Below are 25,717 nucleotides of genomic sequence, written 5' to 3'. Positions count from 1 at the left end.
AAGAAAAAGTTGGATAAAGCCAGCAAGGCCATCTAAATTAGATAAAATATATGAGTCTCCTTCATGCCTAATGGCTCCACTGTCTGCACAGATATCGAGAGAATGTGCTTGTCTGTGTCTTGGTTAAACGTTAGAGCATACAATGGGCAGATTTAACCTGATTATAATAATGATAGTACATGTAAGATTAGTTTTTACTGACTTTATGTACAGATTATAATGTGTCTAAGTCATTGAAAAATGGCTCTGTTTTCCAGATCACTGGAAAGTTTGTGTGAATAATAAATACTACAGCAAAGTTAACAACAAGTCTTCAACGATGGCAACTTTTCATCTGAACGGCTCGTTACTGTTCGCATGAATGTTTGTGAAAAAGACATGTTTTGCAATGAGGCAGACTTTTAGAAGCCAATCTTTTTCAATATCATTGATGGCTCATTTAAAATCGATGAAAGACACTGACACAGACACAATGTTTGTTATGCAGCTAATATTGGGGAGCATTTTGGCACATGTGCTTTTATTAATCAGTCTTTAAGACTGATTTACACTGGGTTAGCAGTGTCAGAACTACAGAGCTGCTGTCACAACTATTTTGAAAGTCCTGCTGGCATAAAAATTCAAACGAACATGTTCTGCAGATCATCCCATTCAGTTTGATTTCCATTTTATTCAACATCATAAAAACAGCAGGTCTTGCGACACCAACAACCAGTGGTTTGTGTAAGTTGACTGGCAGTCGATTTAAAAACATGTGCAGAAAGGGTGAGCCCAGGATTATCACATCTTTCCCTTCTGACTGAAGTGTTTCCAGCAGCGTTTTGCCAACCAGTGGACTGAATATCAAAGTTAGTCTGATCTGATAAAAAGACTTTGTTATTGATATGAAAACAGCCTTCAAATGTTTGCCAGAGAGACAAACTGTTCCAATCTTCAAATACTGGATGCATTCTGGGTGCCAGAATTGGATTGCATAGAAGGTTTGCTGCTGCTTTTGATTTTAGCTTCAACAAAAAAAACACTTTTCATGTTTCTTTTACATGCAAATGACACTTTCTTTTACAAATCCGTGAGATATTGTGTATCTAACCCCAGAAAAAAAAAACCACCGATCACACCTTTGTGTTAATACATTTAATTAGTCAAATTAATTTACAGAGCTGTTGTACTGCATGTATGGAAAAGAGATCAATGAGAGTTAATCCATGCCTATTATTGCTGCAGCTTGTAACAATCCTTTTCCTGCTCTTAATTAAAAGTCAAAGACAGCTGCGGCTCATTCAGCAGGAGTCCTAACAGACCACATCATACTAGAACCAAATGTCTGCACTGAACTCAGGTTAGTCATCTGATTCCAAATGGGTGCAAATGTATAAAACCAAAGTGGTTTGGAACCAAAAAGCAGCTTTGATCTCCTGGTAAAGTGTTTACACACTAAAATTAGATATTACTGATCATGAAATATTCATTGACCCAAACCAGAACATCATAGAAAAAAAAACTGTGACCAATTTTAGCTTTCCTGCTGTTTTATAGAAAGTTCGAGGCATTAAGTACAAAATGAGTTTACACATGTGCGCATTACAGAGCAGACATACATTTTTTGCCTCTATAGATCTATTTACATCTATTAGCACTTTAAAACAGGTCTTAAAACAGTTTTATTTACTGCTGCATTTCCATAACTTTAGTATTCGCCAACCTCCCACTCCTGCCCGCTCCAGCTGGATTTCTGACCATTATCGCCCGCTCCCGCAGTGCGTGCCATCCACTCCTACTTGCACCCGCAACAGCTGTGTCAGCTCTGCCTGCATCCAGCACGGAATCTGACAATCCATGTTGAAGATTTAGAATAACAGACAGAGTTTAATTAAAGGCATTACTGATGTGTTCACTTTAGCATCAACCTGATTTAGTTTCCTGATCTCTGGAAAGTTTGTGCATCATAAAATCGGCAGCACTCTTCCATCAGCTCTTGCAGACAGGTTCATCTTTACTCTATTTATGCTGTGCAAGAACCATTCTCATCATCTTCATCTCAAAAATAAGGCCAATTTGCATGAAACTCAGTGTTTTTCTTACCCAAATAACAGCACATAAGCTCAGCGTCTTTGCACACTTGTGCATGTGAGGTGATAAGCCAACAACACAATAAGGACAGCATTTGTGCTGTGCCTATTGACTTATTTAGAAAGTTTACGTGCGCACACTTTTCTGTGGAGCTTTAACAAAACATCACAGGGTCCACCGGGCATGTGATACTGGCAATGTGGAGACAGACCCATATTCAAATGCAACTACAGCAGCAGCTTAGTGAATGATTCTTACATTAAGCTTACTTTGATCAGGGGTCCTTGAGCAACGTGTATTATCTCATCAGAATACCTTTCGTTATGGGTGTGCCCAGTTGTTTTCCGGGTCTGTTACTTGGGTGTGCCGTCATTCCCAGCTCAGATATCCAACTTTGGAGGTAAATGGAACAGCAGAAGTCCCCAAATAACGTGCAGCAATTTAGGACTTTTTTTTGTTTTTAGAAAATCTGTACATGTCTATGATTTTTTCATGGCACCAATTTTGAACCAAGGAAGTCTTCTGAGAGGCATCAAGGACAATTGGATTAACCATGTGGCATGCAAACCAACACAGACACATTGCCAATTATAGAAGTGAGATTAAAGCCAACTCTACAAAGCACACTAATTTCCTCAATGTCAGAGTGGTACTCTACGAATAAAGGAGCTTTGCCTCGTATTGACCTGCTGTGTCAAATTTGATTCCCACATTTTTAACATACTTTTTGATAATAAAAGGGCCACAAAATAAAAGCAGTTTATATGTTGCCTCAATCCAGTAAATGTCCCTGTTGAAGTATCATTAACAATCTGAATGTTTTTCTCTTTTTCTCTTTGTCAAAATGGGCACACATCTCCATTAAAAAAAAAAAAAAAACATTTGTGTTGTTGATTGCCTTTCATCATTTTTATGTGCTGTACAAAGAGGGCATGCTTTCTGTTCCATGATAAATATTTTGTGTACTTGTGGATCTGGTTGTCTTTATCTGGTATTTAAGGAACAATATGTGCTTTTGAGGATTCAGAGGTCCAAGAAATTAAATCAAAAAGGGTTCATTTGCTTTGCAAAGTTTAAGACAGACAAAGGACTCATTTCAAAATTGTATATCATATTTGTTGCTTAAATTTAGGGCTAATTATTTATAAATTAATCATAATTTCATTAAATGTATATTTATGTATTTTTGAAGTTAGGTTATGTAAGGTACTTGGCAGTAGTGCTGGCATTAACCCTTCATGGATTTCAGTGAGTGTCCCTTTCGACAGGACTGATTGGGGTAGTTAATCTACACAGCACTACAGACAGGCACAGCTGGGCTGTGTAATTTAGTGAGTTTTACTTATGGGCCCAAAAACAATGTTAGCTCAACTGTATACTATACTAACAACTTCTGAAATGTTTTATTTTACACCCAGAAAGCCTCTGTGTTTCACATGCACGTACTCCTCCAACTCAGCAAATCTGATCAGCTGTTTTGAGTCTACAGGCTTCGACAGAGACAATAAAAACAAACTAAATTAAAACTAAACTAAAATGAATGATTTCAACACGTGGCCTACCGTTTACTATGGATACAAGTGGATAGTTTTACAAGCCAGAGAATACAGAGACATGTCTGCAGATGGAGACTCTGGAAAGATAGAGAGAAAAGAAACTTCAGTGGAGACTGGCTAGCAGGAGAGTTCCTGTGCTACACACTAATATACAGTAGATATGGAAACTGTGAGCCCATGCCCATCAACACGGAGAGCAACAACTGTCATGAGTGATTTCACAACACTTCTTCAGGACATTTCTGATCAAGGATAGCAGCCCAGAGACGCCTGCAGTCTGCATCACTCCCCATCCGGAGTCCCCTGCCTTTCTGAATACCATTATTAAGCAGAGAAACTGTACCCGCCTGTAGTGCTGTATAGCCTAGCTACCAAGCATGACATGCTTAAAGGGGCAGCATACACTGAAATCACTGGAGGCCAATGCCACTACTATTGCCAAATACCCACACAACCAAACGTAGAAAATAAATAAGAATATCCTCTGATACAATAGGGCTAAGTCGGGCCCTAAGTATCCCGTTTAGGTCCATCATTAGTGCATTTATTTTTTCTACCACACTGACTGAATACTTAAATTTCCATTTCAGCACACATGGGTTAAGCAAAATAAGACCCCCACTGCTTCTTAGGGTCTAATTTCCCTTAAAAAAAATTCACAGACAGCCCAGTGGACACGTCAGAAGTCATATGCTCCAGGTTTTATCAAACATTTCCCTTTTTACTGTAACTTTATTTCATTTTCAGTCCATAACAAGTTCATTTTTCCATGACTATGTTCATGTCATAATCTTTGACCTTAAAGTTCCTTATTGCCTTTCAAAGTAAAAGCAGGCTGCAGGAAGTCAATCACCCTTAGTCTAAGACAGAACAAAAATAAAAAAGGAAAAAAAAATTAATCAAGATTAACCACAGGAAATCAGAGATTTATTGAGATGATTTTTTTTAGTCCTTGGGCAGTTGCAAATAATACATCTGTTTACTGATGATTTAACAATATCCTTGAATAATTCTATTATCTTGTTCATTTTGTTTGCAGTGTAACTATTTGCTAACCTTGCAAAGCAGGTGGATATGCCCATTTCCTTTGTTTCTCACTGGTGAATCCATCTTGCAAAGCTCCTGTCTGAACCGTTTGGGCCGGTTAGAAAGTGACAGGACCAATCAGTGACGATGGGGCAATACTCCCCGTGGAGTCATGACGTAAGCAGCAACAAGAGGCCAGTGTGATTATGGTGGAAGAGCTTAGCGTGGATGCTGCTAAAGCGCTAGTTTTATCAGAACTTGATAACATTTCTTCATTAAAAAAAGAACAAAGAACAGCAGTGAGTTGTGTTCTTTTCAAAAAGGACAAAAGTTGTGTAATGACATGTCTACAGTCGCCATGGTTCACGTTTTGCAATTCTATATGGAGTTAACTAATCGGTATGGGGTGCAGCTCAGTAGCAGCTACGTTGCGTGTTTTGCTGCTCTGATTGGCCCGTAAAGATGTGACAGACAGAACATTCATCCAATCACCTTTCGACATTTTTTCAAAGCCTCTGCCCTTTCCAAAATGCCGTCTATGAGTTGTTTTCAGGATCTGGTGTGCCAGGTTATCTATTTGCCACTTATTCTGTTATTTAGTGTCAGTGTTCCTTTACTTTATTTTTGCATTGAAGATTAAAATTGTGTTTTACTCCATAAAGTGTTGGCATTCACCTTATTGATCTTGCCATTATTAAGTCCAACTTATTGTTTGTCTCTTTTAAAGGAGACATATTACGCAAAAATCACTCTTTCAGGCTTTTCTAACACAAATATCTGCCCCTGGCCTGTCCACAATCCCCTCAAACACCAAAAAAATCCATTACCTCTCCCCCTCTCTTTCTCCACCTTTCAGAAAATGTGTGCTGAAACAAGCTGTTCTCAGATTTAGCTCCTGGTGACCTCACCAGGAGCATAAGCACCTGCCCCCAGGTTTGGTTGGCCCGCCCCCACTTGGAGGAAAGTTCTGCCCTCCTCTACTGATCCTCTCAACTACTAGCTGAGGTGCTGGATAGCTCAATGGGTAATCCTGTTGACTACAGTCTGGGAAGTTGATGGTTCAAATCCCAGTCAAGTTCTAACCTTTGGATAAAAGTGTCTGTAGTACCAGGAGTACTGCATCCATTTCCTGAGAGGGGTGTGGTCAGGGGTGGAGTCAGACAGCTAAAGCCACAGACACAGACATGGCTTGTTCTGAGAAGGGCTGAAATTGAGTGGGTTTAAAACGTACAAAAATCTTATACTGGAGTGTTTTTTCAGCAACAAACTTCACAGGCATGTTCTGGGGACCTCTGAGACCAATTTGAGCTTGTCTTAAAAATGTATAATATGTCTCCTTTAAAGCATGGTTAAATTCTTTTAGTGCTTTAATTTTGCTCTTACAGAATCTCTAAAAGGGAAAACATCAATTTTACTTTCTCCTTTTTCCCAAATGGAGTACATCATGTTTATCTCAAAATCTTTATTTATTCATCTTGCACAATGATTTAAGAGGAGATTACTGTTATACTCATTTTTTCCCCATGGTTTTGAATAAAGTTTGGTTGTTTTCTCCAGATCTGATCTTTTTGTTTGGTTATCTCAAGAGACACTGTTTTTCCTGTGGTAAAAGATGTGATAAAATATTTATACTTCTAAACCAAACTGCCATGTCTTTCTGTTTATATTTTCTGTTAATCTCCTTTCTCCTTACAAGATCTGGTCTTGTCTTATAACAAGTTAATTTCGACCATTTCTATCTATCTATTATATCTATTTTGAATCTCAGAACACGTGCTGACTGAAAATATGAGCTTGGGGGTAAATTGGAGGATTAGGTCGTCATAGTACAAATTGTAAAATGACTATTTACGTCATCAGCAGTAGTGAGCACAGCGGCTGGATAGTGGGCTGCTTTGAGTCTCTTCCTTAAAGGCAGGAATGTAAATCCAGAGGGGATTAGTGTGGACACACTGCTCTGTAAACCCTTCAGTGGCTCTCTGAGGGGTCTCTGCCTCAGTGCGTAAAGTGGATTCGGGGCTCCGGACGCACAGCGCAGCACTCCTCATCCATCGGTCTCCATGTGCGTCAGCTCTGCGGGATACTTGACGAGGATTACAGAGACTTTGAAACCACTACCCGCGCGGGTGGCTGACATGTGAAAACATTGGGGTTTTGCTGATGTGAAGGCGTTTTCAGTGGAACAGATAATCTGTCCCGGAGCGCACAGGGGACATGGGTCAACTTTATGGTGCGACTCTTTTACCATTTGGCGCAATTTGTGTTGTTTTCCTGTGGGAATCTGGTGCCAGCTCCATCAGGACGACGCTTGCAGTGGACACTTCGAGGTAAGTTTCGTGGACCTGATTAGATTAGCCTTGCAACAGCTTCAGTGAATGAACGGCGGTGTGCTGGTGACGCAGTGCCAAACGCATCCAAGTAAACTTTCACGAGGACTTGGTGGTTTACAAATGCCAAGATGACTTTTTATTGTGACGCAGAACTTTAAGAAAAGGCAATAAATACTTGCAAACAGAACTTTTAAAGTTTATATCTGAGTAGCCCCTGACTCATGATCCAAAAAGATTTAAACTTTTTGGATATCTCCCTCGCGTAAATCAGCTTGTATCCGCATTTAATTTAAGTCGGAACAGAAGTTTCACTGTCAGATTAGAAGCCAAAAGCCGGAGAAGAGCTGAGTCTGTGTTTTTATTAGTTTCGACAAACTGAGTGAGCAGGTTTCAAAGTGGAGACCCCTGGATGAACCGCCGCAGCGCGTCTAATCTAATGTGATTTTCAGAGACATGCACAAGGCTAAAGGGAAACTCCAAATGGTTGGGATCGGTCGCGGTGCAGAGAGCCAAATGTTACTTGTGCGCTCAGACATAACATGACAGATGCTGCGAAGGTGCCCGGAGACAGTGGGTCAGGAGGTGAGGGGAGGATGAGAGGGAGCACATGCACCCAATGTTCTGTGACAGAGAGGGAGACCAGCACAGCAGTAATGTTATTTTATTTAGATAACATACATCCTCTTCACCTTTTAGTAGTAATGACATCTCCTCACATTCAGGATTTAGAGGTGTAGTGTAAACTCGTCAGTCTGTATTATTATGAGACACAAACATCTATTACTCTGACTGATTGAACCTCCTACTGAACCCAAACACACACAGAGGTTCATCCGTTTAAACTCTGTGAATGGATAAGATGAACCCAGATATAAACTGTGGAAATCTGCATTTTAAGACCTGCACACCCACTCTGAAAGCATGTGATAGTAGTGGCTGTAATAATATAAACCCCAAATGTCCAAAAAAGTAAGGACACTGAGTAAAATATGAATAAAACAGTGCAGTGATTTTCAAATCATTTTATTTAATTTAGCACAGCGCAAACACAAGTCAATATTCAAACTGATAAACTTTATTGATTTTTGTCTCAGATATACACAAATTCTGAATTTAGTGCTCACATATTCTATAAAAGTTGGGACAGGTGCAAGAAAAGACCTGTAAAGTAATATTTTACAGGTAATTGTTAACAAGTGATCGTGCTATGATTTAAAATAAAAGGAGCACTACCATTAGACTGAAGCATGGACTGGAGGCGCCCGCCTGACTCTTCTGTAATGACTTCCCTTTGGCACATTTTTGGGTATCGTTGGCGAGACCGTGCTCCAGAGAGTGGAGATGGGAAGGGTCAGCTGCTGGAGTGGCAGCTGCACTTCTTTGGACACCAGGCACACTTTCCCAGCCCTGATCCAGCTCAGCGCACAATGGGTTAGACCATACCTCAGTGTAGTGAAGGCGTCAGTTTGAAGGACACCTGGAGAGATGGGGCGTGGACTTGGCACAGGATGATGGTCATCGGGGATGCCAGAGCAGTAGTGAAGTGTTGAACCAGCATATGCTCCCATACTTGACCTGGCCTTTCTGGAGTGCCTTTTTTAATCCTAAACATGTCACTAACCTGTTGACAGTTATGGATTGTTTCAGCTTATGCATGTGAATGACGACCATGAAAGATCCCTCCTAGTGTCCAGCAAGGAAGTACACTTTTTTACAGATGTTAAAAACCTGTTAAAAACTACCTGTGGCCATAGGAAGAAGGATGATCAGGAGAGTGGGGATGGTAAGGGTCAGCTGCTGGATATGGGGACAGCAGCTGCACCTGGCACCTTGCTCACTTTCCCAGGCCTGATTCAGCTCACCACATACTGGGATCCCAGGACACAGTGGGTTGGACCAGGCCTCTGGGATGGCCACGTGCATAGTGGAGGGGTCAGCTGGGAGGATACCTGGAGAGAGGGGGCATGGGCCTGGTGCAGGCCGAGATGATGGCCAGAGCAATACAGGACCAAGGTTGACACAGTGAAGAGCCAAACCAGCATTGTGCTCCCATTACTGACCTGGGAGACTTGATCATAAACAATGAATCAGTGGTGGAGGTTCTTTACTTTGTGATAACTACACTGATTATAGGAGTGGGCTATATGGGAAAAAAGTCAGATCATTTTTAATCCTGATTTTATTATGATTTTTTTGTTCATTCTGATTTTTAAGGATACTTTTTAAGTTAGTGACCAAAAAAATGTTTTTCATATGATCATGTTTTAAAATGCACATATTGAGTTTAAAAGTAAACTCTATTGGTTTTTTTCATGTCTTCCCGCAGCAACAACCTGTTGGCCATGCATGAGACAGTAAATATTTTACATTCTATAGTTTGCACCGCCAGGTACAGGGGGTCTGAAGGTCTTCTCCAAAATATTTTAAGCACCAAACTTTATTAATCTCCCTGCATTCAACACAATATAATTATGATTTAGTTGTGCTTCATCTTTTGTGTTTTGAAATCTACTTAAGTGTTCACCAGGCATAGTTTACACAGTAACATTTATTTTAAAATATGGACTATGAGCAGAGTTGATGCAGCTGTAGCTCGACACAAGTAGCCTATGCGTTATTATGCAACAGTTATTTCAGCTTTGTTATAGACCCGTAAGAATCATTTCTAACTGGCAGAGTCTGACCATTTATAAGTTATGTTCCTTGATGTGCAATTGCAAGGAATTTAGAGAATTTACCATCTAAAGTCCATAATATCATCAAAAGATGTTGCTTTTTTTAAATGAAATGACAAAAAACCCCTCTGTAACATTAAAGTGAAAACAAATTTCTACAAAGTAATGTAAATTAGATAAAAATGTGTATGTAAAACAAGTAATTGCATAAATATTCACCCCTTTCTAACGTGACTGACCTAACTCAACAAATTGGAAATTGGTGTTGGAGTGCAGTGAATGTGTCTCAAGTGATTGCAGTATAAAGACACCTGTGTCTGTAAGGTCCAGTCACTGCTTAAGTATTCCTGGCTATCATTACACCATGAAGGCAAAAGAACACTTCAAGCAACTCAGAGAAAAGTTAAATCTTCCTCAGGCCCTCCTCACAAACTGAGTGACCGTGCAAGATGGAGACCAGTGAGTGAGGCCACCAAGACACCTATGACTACTCTGAAGGAGTTGTTGCAGTGGTATGGAAACTATTATCATCACTGTTGGATTTAACGTTGTTTCTTCAAAATCCAGAATCAAGAGAACTGTTTCTAAAGCTGTTTATTCTATGAATGCAAACGATGAAGGAAAAAAATGAAAATCACTCCACTAGCGGAGTTGGAACAGTGAAAAAGTTTGCAGACTTTACAATAGTTGTTTTGGTTAAATCAAAAGTAGCTCCTTTTGTTTCTCTATAAATATTATTAGGATGTCTGTTTTTTTCTGCTATAACTCTCAAATATCAGTGTTTGCATTAAGAGGAAACCAGAGAGATTCCATGTATGTATAATACTGAAAAATGTTTGGTAAAATCATAGTGAGACTTTAGTTAAACATGTCACAGTTTGTTACTGTTTAACACCCTGTGTACCAACTTTAACTATTTAAAACTAAACATGAGAGGGAGCTTCTGGCCTTAGGGTTCAGAGGACCATCAACAGCTCCAGCTCCTGATCCCTCATCTCCCCTTCCAGTTTGATGAGTGTATGAACAATGAAAGTGATGAAAGATGTAAAAGTGTCTTGTTTCTTTGCTCAGAGTGGAGTGTCCAGACAATAAGATCCTGACTGTGGAGTATCCTTGTGTCAGAGCCGGGGGGAAGAACAGCACCTGCTTCAGGTAAGTCTCAAGTATTTGTTCACAGCCTGAGTTCCTACCAATGTGGTTAACAGTGGTTTACGTACACTTTTCTGTGGGTTGTTGTTTGTTTACATTGTTTTTATTGATTGATTTTACCGTAGAGACAGCTAAATGTGTGCTAGGATGTTGTGTGTGTGGTATTGAAATGAATTGTATGTTATTACAGACTGTAAAGAACAGCAATTTTTAGGTTGAGGTGTACCTTCCCTTAGGTGCGCCAGGGGACTTGAGGGGTGATGTGGTGTGAGATAACATAAACAAGCATAATCAATCTGCTGTGCTAACTTTAGGGATGAGCAGGGCTACATGGAGAGAGATATTTTGTTGCCTCAGAGGGAGTTACTACTGGGGAAACAACAGAGGAATTACAACCACGACAACTTGGATTGGTCCTGATGGTGCTTCATGGCTGCGGTCAGTAATTTACAAAGAGATGCTCTCTGCTGTACACATGAGGGATGAGGCATTCAGACAAAGCACCCGAGTTAGATGACCAAACCATAGCTATTCATGATAGGAAATTAAAGCAAATATGGTCATTAAAAACAAAGAACCACACTGAAAGCTTTTCTTGGGGGAAAAAAGCTTTTCTTGCTTTTTCTCCTTACTGGCTTCAGCAAGAGTTTACCAGCTGGTTCCACTGTCAGTGAATAGTGATGACGGATGCATGCTGAGCTTGCATTGCATGGTTTATTCCTTGGCGGAGTCGAATGCTGACTCCATTATGTGTTTTGTCACTTTGATTGTGCAGTAATGAATGTAATTGATTAAACACTTATCCTCTGAGATTTTTAAAAACTTTTTGCTTTTCACTAGACATTGTTTATGGGGTGTATCCCAGATGAATATGAACTATACCCCATGTAATAAAGACATGAAACAGTCTATCTGGTGTGTCAGGTTAAACAGCCCTTTAATCGCTAGCACACCCATAACTAGAAAAGCACTCGGAGAGCACAGACCTCCGCCATTAGCCCTATCTCCCAATAGTGAAGAATCCTTTAAAAAAAATTCCTGGATCCAGACGGTGATCCGGATCACTCCCAAAATTTAATCAGTTCGTCCTTATGCCATTTGTGACATTTCCTGAAAATTTCATCAAAATCTATCCATAACTTTTTGAAATATGTTGCTAACAAACAAACAAACAAACTAACAAAGCCTGCCGATCACATAACCTTCTTGGCGGAGGTAATAAAATGCTCATGTTTACATGTTAATTGCCTGGACGCACCGACCCTGGATGAATTATTTTTTTATAACATCAACCTAGATTTTTTTTTTTTTTTAAGGATGAGAATTATAGATAATAAAGAGTTTGGCTGATCTGACTGATGGGTGGGTGTGCTGTAGCTGCTAAATCTGCCTGAACTCCAGATTTTTGCCTGTTTCTAAGTCTGCCCTGAACCATTTGACATCACAGCACTCTTCATAAACTTTAACTACACTATATGGACAAAAATATTAAGACTCCTAAACTTTACGCTAACAAGGACTGTGATCTTACTGTATTCATATACTTGTACTTTAATATGGGGTTGCCCCCCTTCTGCAGCTGTTAGAGCCTTCACACATCTTAGAAAGCTTTCCACAAGATTTTGGAGTATTTGGGAGAATTTGTGCCCATTCATTCATTAAAACATTAATGAGGTCAGTCTCTGCTCCAGTTCATCCTAAAGATGCTCAATGAGGTTGAGATCAGGGCTCTGTGTGGGTCAGTCAGATTTTTTATGCCAAACTTATCAAACCATGTCTTTATAGTCCTTGCTCTGTGCACAGGGGCACAGTCATGCTGGAATAGAAAAGGGCCTTCCCCAAACTGTTGGTACAAAGTTGAAAGCATAGCATTGTCCAAATGTCCTGGTATGCTGAAGTTATAAGATTGGTCTTCACTGTATACAAGGAGCCTAGTCCAAACCCTGAAGAACAGCCCCGAACCATTATCCTTCCTCCACCAAACTTCACAGTTGGCACAATGCAGTCAGGCAGGTAATGTTCTCATGGCATCCGCCAAACCCAGACTCACTCATCTGACTAGCAGAGAAGAGAGATTCATCACTCCACAGATCACTTTTCCACTGCTCCACAGTCCAGTGTCAGTGTGCTTTACCACACTTCATCTAACACTTGCCATTGGACTTAGTGATGTGAGGTTTGCATGCAGCTGCTCAGCCATAAAAACTCATTCCATAATGCTCCCACTGCACAGTTGTTGTGTTTACACAGAACTCTTCAGCGCTGGAATCAGCAGAGCTATGGCGACTTTTATGTTCCATGCACTTTAGAAGTCGTTGACCCTGCTCTGTGATATTACATGTTCTCCTGCTTCATGGCTGGGTTGCTGTTGTTCCTAAACGCTTCCACTTCCTAATTATATTGCTCAGAGTTGACTGTGGAATATCCAGAAGGGATAACATTTCAAAAACTGTCTTGTTGCAAAGGTGGCATCCATTACTAACCTTGCAAAGCAGATGGATACACATTTCTTTGTTTAAAGAAGAACAAAGAACAGCAGTGAGTTGTTTTCTTTTCAAAAATGACACAAGTCGTGTACTGACATGTCTACAGTTGCCATGGTTCGCGGTAGGGGCGCAGCTCGGTAGTGGCTATGTCACGTGTTTTGTTGCTCTGATTGGTCTGTAAAGATGTGACAGAACGTTTATCCAGTCACACTCCAAGTTTTTTTCAAATCCTATGCCCTTTCCCAAACGCTTTGTATTGAAGGTTTTCCAGATGGATGTGTAAAACAAATCCATCTGGCATGTCAGGTCCATCATAGCAGCATGCTTAAAATCACTGAGCTCTTCAGTATGACCCATTTAGTATCACAAATGTTTGCACATGGAGACTGCATGGCTAGGTGCTTGATTGTATACACCTGTGGCAACGGGTCTGATTGAAACACCTGGATTCAATAGCTAACAGGTATGACCTAATACTTTTGTCCATATCGTCCATAGACATTTGAATTTACCAACTGTCAGTTACAAGAAATAAATAAAGGAAACCTAGTTATACAGTAAATCTGGGACTTTATGTTTCTTTTTTACTAATGACCCAAACCCGTACCAAACTGTGACCCCAAAATTGAGGTAACCTCGACATCACTGAGACTACACCCATGTATATATACAGCTGTTGGTCCTCTGCAGTCCTGTACTGTACATATATTCAGATTTTCAACTGAATTTCCTTCACAGAACGGCAATTTGCTGAAGGACACAGTCAGAACAAGCTATTTCTGACTACGGATGTTTCTGCAACCACCACCTCATCATTGCCAAATCTTCCACTTTTGAAACTCCATATCCACTTAGGACCCAAGACTGTCCTCGGCAGATTGATGATACAGTTAGAAGATGCAGTTTTCTGTAAGCACTGTCATTTTTCAGCTCGAAAATAAAGATTAGTGATATAAACTCACCTTGAACTGTAACTTTAATCTGAAGTCCATGAGCCTGGCTCTACTGCAGTGAACTTTTTGGCTCCAATGTGAAAACATTTAAGGAAACATGCCCCTCAGGGAGATAAACTGGTATTATATCCTAAAAAGTAGAGGCTGCATTACAGCAGAGGATGGGATTAGTTATTTTTATGGCACTGTATCCTTTCAGGGGAAGAGGGGGACTACAGAATGTGATTACAACCACCAAATTTGGTTTAAGAGTGCAAACATTAATGCAGGGAGATGTGTTTTTATTTAAACAAAGATAAATACAAGAGGGAGGATGTAAGAGGGGAGTATGTGGCATTTTGTGAAAGTATGAAGTATTTCTTGATGTAATTGGTTCCTTTCGTGCTCTTCTCTCTACATACCGTCTCCAGGGGTCTAATTTATGAAAGTATTCCTTGGTATCATATCATACGAGCTTCTGGGAACTAAGGTTAAATGATATAAATGATTTCAATGCAAACTTCAGCTCATGATACATCAGGCACAGCGGGAGAAAATCAATGTAGATCCCTCATTTTGACGTTTAGATAAGTTTCTTCTTAAGCTGAACTTTGGCTCAGGTTTGGTTGCCGGTGTAAGAAGATCCTGAGATAAATGAGGCAGCAGGTCTGGTGTGAGTCCAAACCCTCTGATCTGTTCATTGTCAGGGTTAGACTGCAGCAGGCCTGTGTCGACTTTAATCTCTGGCTCTTAAAAAGATGTGGCGCGATTAAATGAGGCTGTATTTTCCTTTCTGTGACTCCAGGCAAACAAACCTGGATCAAATTGATTTACAAATAACTCCAGGGGTGAACAGATTGGTCCAATGTGTCATTATAAAAGTAATACTTTGACCTCATTTCAGTGAGGGGAGGTTGTTGTTGTTCATAAAAGGCTGTCTGAGCAGCAATTATCTTTGACCAAATGGATGTTAACTTTTCTAACCTGGTCTGAGACCTGCTTAGTAAAGGAGGCTAACCCAGTTATCTAAATAACATTATTTTTGATTGTCTCTGTTCCTTATCTGAACAGGTTCTGACTTTAACTCAGTTAACTTCTCCGAATAATTCTGCCGACAATCGCCCCTCTTTTTGTCCTCTTACCTAGCCAAGTCAAATGGTGTCCCCATCTTTGGAAAAATGTAAAAATTAGCATCAGAACAGGGTGTTGGGAGGACTGTAGCACCCTATAATGTAATAATTTCCTGAAAATGTAATAAAATTTGCACTTAACTTGGTCGAAAATGTAATAAAGCCCAATAATGTATTAATTTCACCAATGATGTAATAAAATACCCTGACTGATATTGTAATAAAATTTTTACTGATAATGTAATACCTTATTACATTATTGGGTCTTTTTTTTTCAAAACTGATTATGTAATACTTGACAGATAATGTAATATATATGTTCATTTTCAGTCCAGAGTTCTACATTTTGTGTTTTAAGAATCTAAGATTGTTATATACACTGGATTTGAAACAACAGAATGACTATTGGGTTAAATTGCAGACCTTGAGTACCATACAGCCATATGCACATGTGCAAATACTCAGGGACATGCAACTACATCCTGGTCTTACTGAGTGGGTGATGGACTTACCTCTTTGGGAGACCAGAGTTCCAGCTCAGATAAGCCTCTGAGCAGCACTGGAGACCCCAGGTAACTCTTCCCTAAACGTACCTCTTCACTTCACAGATTTCCAACAAATCACTACCTCATGAAAACAACCGCAATCCAACAAAACAACTTTCGATAACACTTCATTTGAAGAAGGTATACATAAGCATTCATAACACCTACATACACATTACATGACTCCTGACATAAACATAGGCCTACATATCCACTCACAAATGGTTATTATATCACTTTCAATGTCAAATTGACATCTTACTCTATGTCAAGTGACATTGTGGTAAGCTGACATACTGTCATGCTTATAGTATATTATGAGATTTACCTGTATAAAATATTAAATTATAGGGTGCTACAAGGACCAAAGCAGTAAACTCCAGTGTTAAAAAATGAGGCAAAAAAGGAAGAGGAAAAAGCCTCAGCTTCGAGTATCCACTGAGGGCAAAAGCCCCCAAGTAACATTACACACCCTATGTTAAAATTCCCGTCTTTAAATGGGTAATAAACATTTTTAAAACCTGGTTTAAATAATCACGTGAACCAGGATTAGCCAGATTCCATATCCGTCAGCAGGCTGATCAATCTTGCAAAGCACCAATTTCAAGGATTATACCTAGTCTGAGAACGGACCCAGCTAATAAGGACCATTTGAGGAGAACGAGGCAGTAACTACAGACAGGGTTTCATTGTACTGCAAGCCAGTGACAGTTCCCACCAGTGTAGCGATTAGCTTGGATGTAGCTATAGTATAGGGGCAGCAATTGCAGTCCACCATATTGTCTTTTTATATTCCATAATGCTTTGTGATTAGGCTGTGGCAACCAATGGCAGACTTAGAAACTGGAGAAGAGAGCCTGAATGACTCATAATGGAGAGAAAGAGACACAGAGAAGCTGTGATGTGTCCCTCTGTGTCACTGCAGACAGGAACTGCTTAGAATAATGTCTCAAATTCCCAAATGAACAAGGACTGATTTTGTAAAAATGTGAATATTTTGAAGACTTTTGTCACAGAATGATTTATTTTCACTTTTTGGTTCCAAAGAGATGGGAGAATTAGGTTGTGCAATACTTTCACATATGAAAGTCTAAAGTTTTAAATTCTGTTCTGTTTTACAAGCATTTTAAAACAAAAAGCCAAGGCGAGACACAATGGTTAAAAAAATAGCTGAAGGCTCAGAGGGTTAAGGCCTACCTTGGCCTCCCTTTTTTGTCTGTTACTAGTTTGATCAATGTTTAGTTTGAGACATTATTTTCAGTATTCCAACATCCATCCATGCATCATCAAAAAAGTACTTCATTAACCGAGTGAATGACGTCCCTTCAGACCTCACCAAGACTTTATACAGCCTCTGGATAAACCACAGTTATGGGCTCCTTTGGTTTGTTAGGGACCCTGTTATAAGTCCATCAAGCCCTTTTTTCTTCAGTCTTTTTTGCGTTAGAACAGACAACAACCTTCAGATACATACAGTGACGTAAACAAGGGGGTATTTATTTATTTTTGGCCTTTATTTGATAGGACAGTGGATAGAGTCGGAAACAGGGAAGAGAGCAGGGAGGGACATGCAGGAAATAGTGCCATGGGCTGGATTTGAACCCAGGTCGCCTGCGTACATGGCGCGCGCCTTAACCACACGACTACCGGCGCGCCAGGGGGTATTTAGTTTTAAATACTAGTCTGATGTCTACAGGGAGACTATTAGAATTTTGGTGTCTAATAGTAATGAAAACAGATTAAAAATGCCCACCTACTTATCATCTTCTTTTTAAGTGTCAGGCCCCATAACAGACCTTTGGGCACAATATGCAAGCATGTAAAGTATTTTAAGTAATAAGGGATGCTATACAAGCTAAAGTACATTTCTCATTTACAGCACATCCCTTTAGAATTGAAAATGTGTTAACAGCTGCATAGAAAAACTTCCTCTAACCTCTGATCAGAACCAGAGCCAAGGTGGATGGCCTTCTGCCATAACCATAAAAGTGCTTATGAATTTTGTTGATAACCACCTATTAAATTCTTGGATTCAAACTTAAGATGCAAAAACAAGCTTCTTTATCAGCTGATGATCTATGTCCTTGGATATGATGTTCTTGTTTATCACAGTAGATTTATAAGATCAAATCTTTATTGACAAGAAATAGAAGGCTTGTGAAATCGGATTGTGTAGTTTCTAATATCATGCTGGCTGCTAATCTGAAGAGAAAATATCTCCAAGTATGAGGATTAACTGATGTGTTTGACGAAAGGGAAATGATATGTTATTATGTTTGCAGAGTGAAAACTTCCTTGATCCAATAAAGAACCGCAAACATTCACAGGAACTCTGATGTTAGGAACGGCCTGTGGAAATACTGAGCAAGGAGCCAAGTTGTTGATAGCTACTTTGTCTTATAGAATCAGAGTGATTGTTAGCAGGAGATAAACTGTAGACCTGGGTTTGGATGAGTGTTTTTCAGATGGTGTATAAGAGCAATGGGAACAACTTTTCTTTTTAGTTTCTTCTTATTTCTAGCCCGCATATAACTTTAGTTGTAGTGTTGGGATTAGTGTGTATGGTGTAAACAAATAGTAAGGACAGAAATCAAACACAGTCATCATTGTGATATTCACTGCTATCCTGTTGCATAACCTAACCCTCAAATTGTACATACTCTGTTTTTGCAGCACATGCAGCGGATTTGCTCTGACTGCCAACATGTGCCCTTGCCCACTGGATCTGTTTGTGAATTGCTGAGATTCAATTTTTCCTTTTATTTTTTTTATTTTGGGAAAAAAAAATTTGAGTGGAAGATATGTCCTTAATATGGCTGAACGCCATAATTGTGAAGCATTCAGGTCTATTCGGAAATGTTTAAACTACTCCTCTTGTACTGAATAGGCTATCACTGCTTACACACAGTTTGTCTTGTCTAACTCTGACTCAAACTGTACATTTTAATGCTCTTCAAATCAAACCTTTCATTTTAATAGTCCACCACATTTTTAATTTACCACACTATGCACTCATACAATAATACTTAAAGCATTTAGATTATTTTGAAAGATGATTTTTCACCTTGACAAGGAATCTTGTGACGTTTTGATCCCATGAGATCTTGTGGCACTCTAGATCTCGTTACACCCTAGTGTACATACTTTACACTCAAAGACATTCAAAATTCATCACCAAACAAGCAGTGTAAGGCATGAAGATCTGCACTAAAATGATGGAGAAGGGCCATGATGTAGTTAGACAGGGAGTGCTTGTTTACATCCCTATAGTTAGATACTTCATTGGCCATGGGAATTATCTAAACTAAGAGCTAATAACCCAGCCTCTTAATATACAACCCTTTTGTCTCAATGTCTTTATTTTTCTGATGGGATTTAAAGCAGAACTACATTCTTTGCTATTATTCTTACCACAGCCCACGCTGCAACATGTATAGACTTGTATGTGGAGAAATCCTAGATTTGACAGACCCAGCTATAAGTAGTTACATTCGCCAATGTATGATTGGACAATTGACGTTCTTAAACTGTATTTGACCCGGACCCGGTCAGTCTAACAGTCTAATCTCCATCCAAAAGCAGTCTGGACACTTTCCAATAGTTTCTGGTTTTCTTCTCTTATTTCTTCACCTGACACTTCGCTCTTATATTCCAATAATCTGGAGGGAAAGTAATATTTCTAGAGTTCTGATTAAAAATGACATATAAACCATTTGGAAGAATTCACACCTTCTCAGAGAAGTGGGCTAAGCTGCTATGAAAACAGTGAAGTCAATTATGATACTTATTGTGCTGCCATCATGGTAATACTTAACATAAGGCAGCATGAGAAGGAGCTTTAATGTTAGGAAAACTAAAAAATATGACATTTAATGAATAATTAACCACTTCTGATGATGATTAATATGCCCAAATAGTCTTTTGTCAAATCTGTCTGCACAGTGTCAGTTGGACTCTTTCCTCTTCTTGCATTTTTGTTGTTGCCGATCCTCTCGTGTTGTTTCCTGCTGGACTCAGTGTTCATTGTGGTGTATACACATGTTTTCTAAATGCATGGACTGTAATGTCTCTGAGGGTTTGGTGGTTTTGTGCAGAGTAATCCCTCACTTCTCTCTCCAGATAAACAAAGACCTTGCCCGCCACAGGTCTCCTCCTCCTCCTCTGTGGCTTCACAGCGTGAATCAGCTCCATTTCTATTGTTCTGACCATTTTTATAAATGTATTCTGTCGATGCTGGAGGTCAGATTCAGCCGTGCCAAACCAAATACACAGAACAAGGTTTAGTGCCCAGAATGTGAGTGATGTGTGAGTTTGCATGTTTATGTTTGAGTCTGTTTGAATTATCTCTGTGTTTTCTCTTCTGGCTGTTTGAGCAGGTTTATGATGATGAGAGTTTCCTGCTTCTCTCTCTGAAAGAGTCCAACTTTGACATGTCTAATTGCTCCATTAAACTATAAACCATCCTTCACTTGATCGGCATGTTGTTCCCGTTTAAATGACCCTTCAGGGCTCTTTACAGCAGCAGATAACGCTTATAACATCATGTTACAGTGAGCCCAGGCTCTCACTCTGTGTGTAAGGGATGATGATAAATGTCATGGAGATATGATTGATATTATACTTTTACTACTCTACACTTCCAGTTAGATCCTAAGGTTTTTGCTCTGTTGCATCCTTTAGACCTATAAGCAGGGATTGTTTCACTCACAAACAGAAAGGGGATCATTCCTGCTGTTGTTTTGAGAAGGTAAACCTTTCACTGATTTGAATTAAACAGATTACGACTGTGTGTTTTATGTTGAAAGACTAGAAATGAGAAATGGCTGGAGCTGAGGGGTATTATTTACATAGGAGCAATCATGCTGGTTTTCAGCCTCTGCCAAGTCAAGTCAGGTTTGAATGTTCAGTTTATAAGGCACACAGTAATACTAAATGCAATCCTTGCAGCTTAAGTACTGCTGGATTGGTGTCATAAGAGGCTAGTTAAAGGAAAGTTGGTACTGTTCGTCAAATGTCAGTGCACCACACACAAAACAGACACAAAAATAACGACAAAACTTGAATGGTAAGACAAGAGAGATGTTTGTGGATAGACACAATCATACCATAAATCCTCATATCTTAAGGACTTTTTATGTGCAGGGGTATTATCAAGAATTAACGTAACAATTCCTGTGTGTTTTCATTTTAAGTTTATAAACAGTAGTCTATTTTAAAAGGTGATGCTTTATTGACTTCACTGCAAAGAACGTCAAATATGATGGTGCTCAGTCAATCAGATCCTCCAAAGCGACAGAGCTTTGTACTAAGCCTAACTAAAACTGAAGTCAGCAATCAAGACTCGTGGTCTTCTACAACACTGAAGAAGACCACAAGTCGAAATGTGTCCCTTGTGCCTTAAGCCTTAATAAACTGCTCTAAAGGACATTTTGAATGCTGACCTAAGTTTTAGATCATCTTTTTGTTACGTACCATTTAGAAGTTTAGTATTGAAAGGTGCACCTTTTTTGCTTTTTTGTGCTTTGTACACTGACAGCCAATAGAAACTTTGAGACCATATTTTTTGACATAATTTTTATTTTGAAGCCCTAAACTGGATTTTTTTCATATGAATCATTTGTTTAGGATATTGGCATACAGAAACAAAAATCAAAAGTTTCAAGAATAATTTCAAAACAAAAAACTTAACAAAAGAAAATGGCACCTGCCAAACACAAAGTCACAACAGTTAATACCGGGCATGGCCTCCGTTTGCTTCGATGCAGGCGGCGAACCGTTGGTGCATGCTCCGGACTAGGCGTCGGATGGTGTCCTGCGGAATCCTATTCCACTCTTGCTGTAGTGCCTGGATCAGCTGCTGCCTATTTGGCAGCTGGGGAACCCGAGATAGTCGACCGAGGTAGTCCCACAAGTGTTCAATAGGATTCATATCTGGAGAATAGGCAGGCTAGGGTAGGACATCCACACCTTGGGCCTCCAGGTACGCTTGGGTCAGTCGTGCCAAATGTGGACGGGCGTTGTCATGTTGGAAAACAGTGACGTCGGGGTGCTGCTGCATGAATGGGATCATGTGAGGCTGCAGGATCTGGTCGATGTAGCGACGAGGTGTGATGTTGCCATCAATGACCATCAACGGTGTCCGATAATCGCAGGATATCCCTGCCCACACCATGACACTGGCAACCGGAAAGTGATTCTGCTCCCGGATACAGCACTCTGCGTGACGTTCTCCACGATGACGCCACACACGCTCCTGACCATCCGGATGATCCAGACAGAAACGGCTCTCATCTGAGAACAGGGTACCCGCCCAGCGCTGCTCTGTCCATTGGAGGTGTTGCCTGGCCCATTGAAGTCGTGTATGGTGTTGAACCATGGTCAGGATGTTGGCGCGTAAAGGCCTCCGCGCTTGGAGGTTAACTTCCCGCAAGCGTCGACGCACAGTGGGGCTGCTGATCCGGGGGTTGTTCCTGACGGGTGTTTCCCGTGCTGTACAACTGACACGGCAAAACCGGTCCCACAGGTGTTGCAACCGGATGTAGCGATCCTGGGCGGGAGTTGTCACTCTGTCTCGCCCTGGATGCGGTCTATCGTCAACAGAGCCTTGCGTGTTGTGGCATTCAACCAGGTTTCTGATTGTGGGTTGGGAACAGCCCATATGCCTGGCTATATCACTGAAGCTCAAACCGGCCTCCGCCATACCCAGTGCCCGGAGACGTTGTTCATGTGATAAACGTGGCATGATGCCTTTCACTGGACTAACAATGGTAGCCTTTTTTGGGCCTTTATATAGGCCTCCAAAACCAATCCTCAAATTGTGCAGATGCCCACTGAGTATTACTCAATGTGTATTTGGTCCACTTTTGCAAAGAGACCAACCCATGTGCAATGAACCATGACAAAATGACAACTCATCATTGTATCAACTAACCGAGCACTAAATCATCAATAAATCCACAATGAATAATTACAACCCATCTACAAGTAGAAATATGCATACATTTCTACCTCAAAGTTTCTATTGACTGTCAGTGTACTAAGCCTACCTTGCAAACTAACTACCTACCTCCCTACCTACCTACCTACCTCCCTCCCTACCTACCTACCTACCTACCTACCTACCTACCTACCTACCCACTTACTTACCTACCTACTGACCTACTTAATTACCTGCCTACCTACTTACACAACTATCTACCTACCTACATACCAACCTACCTCCTGACTGCTCTTTATACCCACCTTCTTCCATAGATATTTACCTACATACATACTTACCTGACTTACTACCTGCCTACCTACCTAAATAACTACTCATATACCTAGTACATACCAATGCAATTAGAGGAAAACAAATCAAGATAAATCACATCTACTTTAGGGTGTTTAGGTCAGTCCAGGTCAGGTATGGGAACATGTGCTGGCTCTGCACTTCACTGCTACAACCTGACCTCTGCTCCCATCTCCTGATGGCTATATCATCCAGGCCTGCACCAGGCCCACTCCCCATTTATCCAGCTATCCTCACAGCTGACCCCTGACTGATGCCCATGGTTGCCCCAGAGATCTGGTCTTACCCACCCAACATGCAGTGAGCTGGATTAGGCTCAGGAAAGCATGCCAGGTGCCAGAAACGGAAGACCCTTCCCATCCCATCCAGCTCTCCTGTGCACGTCAGCATTAGGCACTTGGTCTTGCTAACAATACCCAAAACTGAAGTCATCGCAAAGGACCAACAGACTCTGACTTGCTCAGATACTGAGTGCCACACCGCCTTGCCCAACAAACCCATTGCCCTATGCATTAGGCCAAGTCTGTGGTTGATCTCAGACTTGCAGTCATCAGATCAATGGATTACACTGCCAAGATAGGTTAACTGCTCTTTAACATCCAGGCTTTCACCATTTATAGGTATTTAAACACCTGGAAAATTCCCAGTATCCTCCTCTCAGTATGCCAGAGTACCCGTCCTGCCCTGAAGGTGATGACTGTCCAGCCAACCTCTTAAAGCATTCATCTGTATGTCAGCATGTGGCCATCAGCAAGCAATACGTGTCAGACAACAACTTGATTATTGCCTCTCATTTTCCGAGTGCATTTCTTTCTCATGCCTTGAATGTGAAGACAAAACAACTTAACAATCACCAAATTATGATTGTGGCCCCATAAACCTCTGGATTATCCCATTTACTTTCTTTCCTGCCTCTCCAAAAACACTGAGTACAGAGAGGAGTAGAACATGTGGTAAGTGAAAACAGTCCAACTCATACTGTGTTTGGGGGGAAAAAGAAGAAAAGTCAAGGCTAGAAAAAAAATCCTACAATCAGTGTTTCTTGTTATGAAGTTTTCTGGCTCAGGCTTCCCTTGCTTCTAGCTTGCATGGATATCTCAAGGCTGACTCACTCAGGGTTTGATCATTCTGGCTGAGATGTTGCCTCTTAAACCTCTATGCAGGGGTCTGATTTCATTTCACTGTTGGCCACTTCGTCACATTTTTTGCCTTTAAATTCATCGTTCATTTGTTACAGATGGGGTACTTTGTCTCCACGCATACAGTAGAGTGATACAGCAGAGCTCAGACTGAAAAGATCTTTACCTGCATCACTAAACAGAAGGACTCTACTGATTAAATCATGAGGATGATGTAGATAAACCTACTGTTTCAGACACTCGATGCAATCCTCAGTAATGTGGTTCATTGCTTCTGTGATTTTGCTCAGTGTTGTCAAAATAATGAGCAACAGTCATTGTACTCCAAATAGTGTTTTCCCTTTACCCCACAATGCATTGCAAAAGACAACAGATGGTCACTAACTGAGCAATAGCATCATGAATTGTAGTGTAAAGCTGTGATTAGTATAAAAGTTTTACTGCAAGGAGCATGGCCATGGATAACAAAGAAAACAGAAATAAAAAAAACAGGCATGATGGCCCCTTTTTTATTTTTTTAACAAAATCTACAGTTTTATGAAAAAGTTTACAGCATGATGACAGAGAAACACAATTTTTCCATAAGACAATGATGGGCCTGAGACCATAACACAAAAAACAACGTCCAAATATTTGCATAAATCTTTGTTTCTTTATGCACAATTCACGGTTTCTTTATTCTAATTCTGAACTTAACTAATGCCAGGGTGCTGTAATACTTAATGGCCATATAACCTACAACATTTATCAGCATGATGTCCAAGACCATCTGGCTGTCTACCTAGAAACACCGCCTCTGTCTGGATGGAAAAACATGCTAAGACTTTGACAACAAAAAAAATTGACCTTCAGAACCCAAATACAAAACATTTAATAAAGCCGTGTAGGCAGTCAAACCTTTTTCTCCACAAAAACACTCTTACCTAGCTAATGTAGCTGAGTCTAAAGCTAATGAAGCTACGTTAGCTATGTTAGCTACTTTAGCTACTTAAGCTACGGTGGTAAGGTAGCAGAGGACAATCCACCTTTTACAGTTTTGCAAATCTCTTTAACCCGTATTTTATTCTAATAAAATAGCTACATAGCTAATGTAGCTACGTTGGCTTATGCTACATTTTCTAAAGCTCATGTTGCTAAAGCTGACGTAGCTAAATTGGCTTAGGTACTAAAGTTATCTGCGAAGCTAGTAGAGCTTTGTAAGCTAGAGGCCTTGTTTACGTGAAAATGTCCTGATTTGTTTCCTTTTTCATTTTCCAATAGTTCCACGTTCAGACAGCAACATTTTGAAAACAATCTCTGTGCACACAAGAAAAGAAACACCAAAAACACTGTTGTGAGGTGATCTACTGTACAATAAATGGGTCTCTACAACATGGACAGTACTGCAC

The 25,717-nt window shown here is 40.3% G+C and overlaps 1 protein-coding gene across 3 annotated transcripts in view; it reads left to right on the top strand.

Annotated features, from left to right (window-relative positions):
- The first annotated feature begins 6,573 nt into the window (after window positions 1-6,573).
- The window catches only part of LOC121528145 (collagen and calcium-binding EGF domain-containing protein 1-like), an 81,810-nt gene continuing 62,666 nt past the window's right edge, over window positions 6,574-25,717 (top strand). For 2 of the 3 annotated variants that reach the window (XR_005993477.1, XM_041815419.1), the window contains exons 1-2: window positions 6,574-6,979; window positions 10,729-10,809. Coding sequence is in view for 2 of the 3 variants with exons in the window: in XM_041815419.1 (XP_041671353.1) it covers window positions 6,867-6,979; window positions 10,729-10,809 (194 nt within the window). In the remaining variant the exon portion in view is untranslated. Of the gene's footprint in view, window positions 6,980-10,728; window positions 10,810-11,120; window positions 11,245-25,717 lie in introns of all 3 variants that reach the window. The other variant, XM_041815551.1, reaches the window with a different exon arrangement.

The sequence above is a fragment of the Cheilinus undulatus genome, linkage group 1 (assembly GCF_018320785.1).
Source record: "Cheilinus undulatus linkage group 1, ASM1832078v1, whole genome shotgun sequence".
NCBI lineage: Eukaryota > Metazoa > Chordata > Actinopteri > Labriformes > Labridae > Cheilinus > Cheilinus undulatus.
Note: the sequence above shows the minus strand (reverse complement) of the source record. Positions and strands in the feature narration are given on the sequence as shown.